Raw genomic sequence first — 3,358 nt, forward strand, 5'->3', positions numbered from 1 at the left:
AAGTGCCAGTCAGCCATGATCTTCTAGATCGGCCAGACAACCAGTCTCTTCCAGTTCCGCCAGCCAGCCAGGATTTACCGGAGCCTACTACCTGCCTGAGCTTCCTCTCAGTACTGGGCTTCCTCTCAGTACTGGGATTCCTCTCAGTACCGGGCTTCCCCTCAGTACCGGGCTTCCCCTCAGTCCCGGGCTGCTTCTGTCCCGAGCTGCCCCTCTGTCCCGAGCTGCCCCTCTGTCCCGAGCTGCCCCTCTGTCCCGAGCTGCCCCTCTGTCCCGAGCTGCCCCTCTGTCATGAGCTGCTCCTCAGTTATGTGGGGATCTGGGTGAGGACTATTAGGCCATGGTCGGCGGCGAAGGTGGATTATCCCAGGACGCGAAGGGGAGGAAATAGGACATTAATGGAGTGGGTTCCACGTCCCGAGCCAGAACCGCCACCATGGACAGACGCCCACCCGGACCCTCCCTATGCTCTTGAGGTGCGTCCGGGAGTCCGCACCTTAGGGGGGGGGGGGTTCTGTCACGCCTTGGTCATTGTATTTTGTGTTTTTGTTATATGTTTGGGTAGGCCAGGGTGTGACATGGGTATATATGTTGTATTTTCGTATTGGGGTTTGTACTATTTGGGATCGTGGCTGATTAGGGGTGTGGTATAGGTTTGGCTGCCTGAGGCGATTCTCAATCGGAGTCAGGTGATTCTCGTTGTCTCGGATTGGGAACCGTATTTAGGTAGCCTGAGTTTCGCTTTGTATTTCGTGGGTGATTGTTCCTGTCTCTGTGTAGTTTAACCAGATAGGCTGTAATTAGGTTTCACGTTCCGTTTGTTCTTTTGTATTTTGTATAGTTATTTCATGTGTCACTTTTTCTATTAAAGTCATGAGTAACCACTACGCTGCATTTCGGTCCGACTCTCTTTCTACAAACAAAGAACGACGTTACACATCTCTAACCATCAGTAAGGCTGAAGGACAGGCTTGGTGGGCACAGAAACATCCAATCCTGTCATACATTACATCATGCTTTCACAAATGATTTGTTTATCCAACCGTTTGTTCAATTCTGTGCACACATGCGCATGCGTGTGTGTGTGTGTGTGTGTGTGTGTGTGTGTGTGTGTGTGTGTGTGTGTGTGTGTGTGTGTGTGTGTGTGTGTGTGTGTGTGTGTGTGTGTGTGTGTGTGTGTGTGTGTGTGTGTGTGTGTGTGTGTGTGTGTGTGTGTGTGTGTGTGTGTGTGTGTGTGTGTGTGTGTTTGCAGAGAGAAGCTGGGGAGGGGAGTGTCTGTCAGTAAATCAGGGATAAATATAGAGGCAGAGCTCAGAGTTTGTCAGAAGGTGGACCTGACAGGGTCACACACAGGACCAAACAGGAGCAGGACATCAGCATTTTTACATGTTATTACAAATGGAGAAACATGAAGATGTTCAATACTGTTTTCAAGACGGAAACTCTTCTTGCAGAAAGGCTTTGCTATCGACATCTATCTACATAACACTGTACATCTTCTTCTCATTGATTTCAGCAGTTACAGTATTTTTGAACGTACTGGTGATCATCTCCATCTCTCACTTCAAGCAGCTCCACACTCCAACCAACCTGCTCATCCTCTCTCTGGCTGTGTCAGATCTCCTGGTGGGACTGATTGTGATACCAGTAATGACTGTAGCAATATTGGAACCATGCTGGAGTTTTGGGGAATATTTCTGCGTGTTTCATTTCTACGTTATTTTTTTATGTACTTCTTTATCTCTTGGGAATTTGGTCTTGATATCTATTGACCGCTATGTTGCTGTGTGTGATCCCTTATTGTACCACTCTAAAATAACAATAACAGGAACTATCTGTTGTATATCCATTACCTGGTGTTGTTGTATCATATACGATGCTGTTATTATACAAAACTTTGTAAATGTACAGGCACCCAGTATGTGTTTAAGAGAATGTGTTATTGTTGAAGGAATAACATGGGTTAATATAATGTACATTGCATTTATAATGGTTGTCCCGTGCTCTATTATTATAACACTTTATATGAACATCTTTGTGGTGGCCAGATCACAGGCCAGAAAGGTATTTTCAAAAGAGGCTGCCAGTGTGTCTGGTGTTAAAACAGAACAGAGAAATAAGTCTGAGAGAAAAGCAGCAAAAACTCTAGGTATTGTTGTTTTCACCTATCTCCTTTCTTGGATTCCATCTCTATTTATTTACTTTGTTGTTTCTGTTATAGGTGATCATTTAATATCATATTTCACCAGTTATCTGGCACTTTTTAATTCCTTAATTAATCCAATAATTTATGCTTTCTTTTATCCATGGTTCAAAGTGACAGCTAAACTTATTTTAACTTTGAAGATAAGACATTTATAGTTCCTATAATATGATTCCCTAGTTCGGCAAACATAGGTTTGATACAGTTTTGTTCTACAATTGTTGTAATTATTTTATGTAACAATACACCGACATGACTTATCTCAGTGTTGTCATGATTGATACATGTGGTGTTGATACAGAATGATTGTCTGGATTGGAATGAAATGACTTGGAGAAGTTATAAGAATGCATAAGCTCGTTTTATAAAAGACATTGTAGTCATTGTGGATTGTGTTCTCCAAATACCTAAGGCTGTGGCTGTTCCATGTTACTTAATGATGAATAGTATCTAGTGTTCTAATATAACATTCTGAGGACGTCATGACTCATTCTATATGTTGTTTAACACCTCCCTCTAGTGGCTCAATTGTGACAACGTCTTCATCAAGTGTAGTAAAGTTGAAATGTACAATACTGCATGATATCAGATAACGTCCAAGTCTAAATAACTGCTGTATTGTGGAAGTAGTTGATGGTAAAATGTAAGAATATACAATTGTGGGTAACACTTTATTATAACATTCAGTAATAAACCATTTGTAAGGCATTTACAGTTTGATCACCATTTGATATTAAGGCAACATTTGTGAAATGTTACTTAGCTCGGTATTCTCACATTTATAGATATTGGTTAACACACTAAATAGTTTCTTATGGATTAGGTAATACTTTTTTCACAATTCATTTATCAATACTACCATATTTATTTTTGTAAGCTCGTTATTCACACATTTTTAAAACAACTTTTATATTATGTAATCATGTTTCAGGAGATAATTCATCAGATGTTTAATACATGTTCTTATAAACCATTTACTAATCATTAGTAAAGTTGTTTTGCAGTCCCTAATCTAACGTGAGGACTATTCATACTTTCTTAATACTTCATAAATGTTTGAACAGTGACCAGTGTAATTTATCACAAAGAGATGGACATGCTGTTGGTAGATATTCCAGTACTACCGGATGCTCCTTAAAGATTCAACATGACTTA

General features: G+C 40.8%; 1 protein-coding gene across 1 annotated transcript; it reads left to right on the top strand.

Moving 5' to 3' along the window:
* Window positions 1–1,342: 1,342 nt before the first annotated feature.
* On the top strand, window positions 1,343–3,085 carry LOC124031288 (trace amine-associated receptor 8c-like). The gene has a single exon (XM_046342361.1). The coding sequence runs from the start codon at window positions 1,387–1,389 to the stop codon at window positions 2,359–2,361; it is 975 nt and encodes a 324-aa protein (XP_046198317.1). The 5' UTR covers window positions 1,343–1,386; the 3' UTR covers window positions 2,362–3,085.
* The last annotated feature ends 273 nt before the right edge of the window (window positions 3,086–3,358 follow it).

This window comes from Oncorhynchus gorbuscha, linkage group LG01 (assembly GCF_021184085.1).
Source record: "Oncorhynchus gorbuscha isolate QuinsamMale2020 ecotype Even-year linkage group LG01, OgorEven_v1.0, whole genome shotgun sequence".
NCBI lineage: Eukaryota > Metazoa > Chordata > Actinopteri > Salmoniformes > Salmonidae > Oncorhynchus > Oncorhynchus gorbuscha.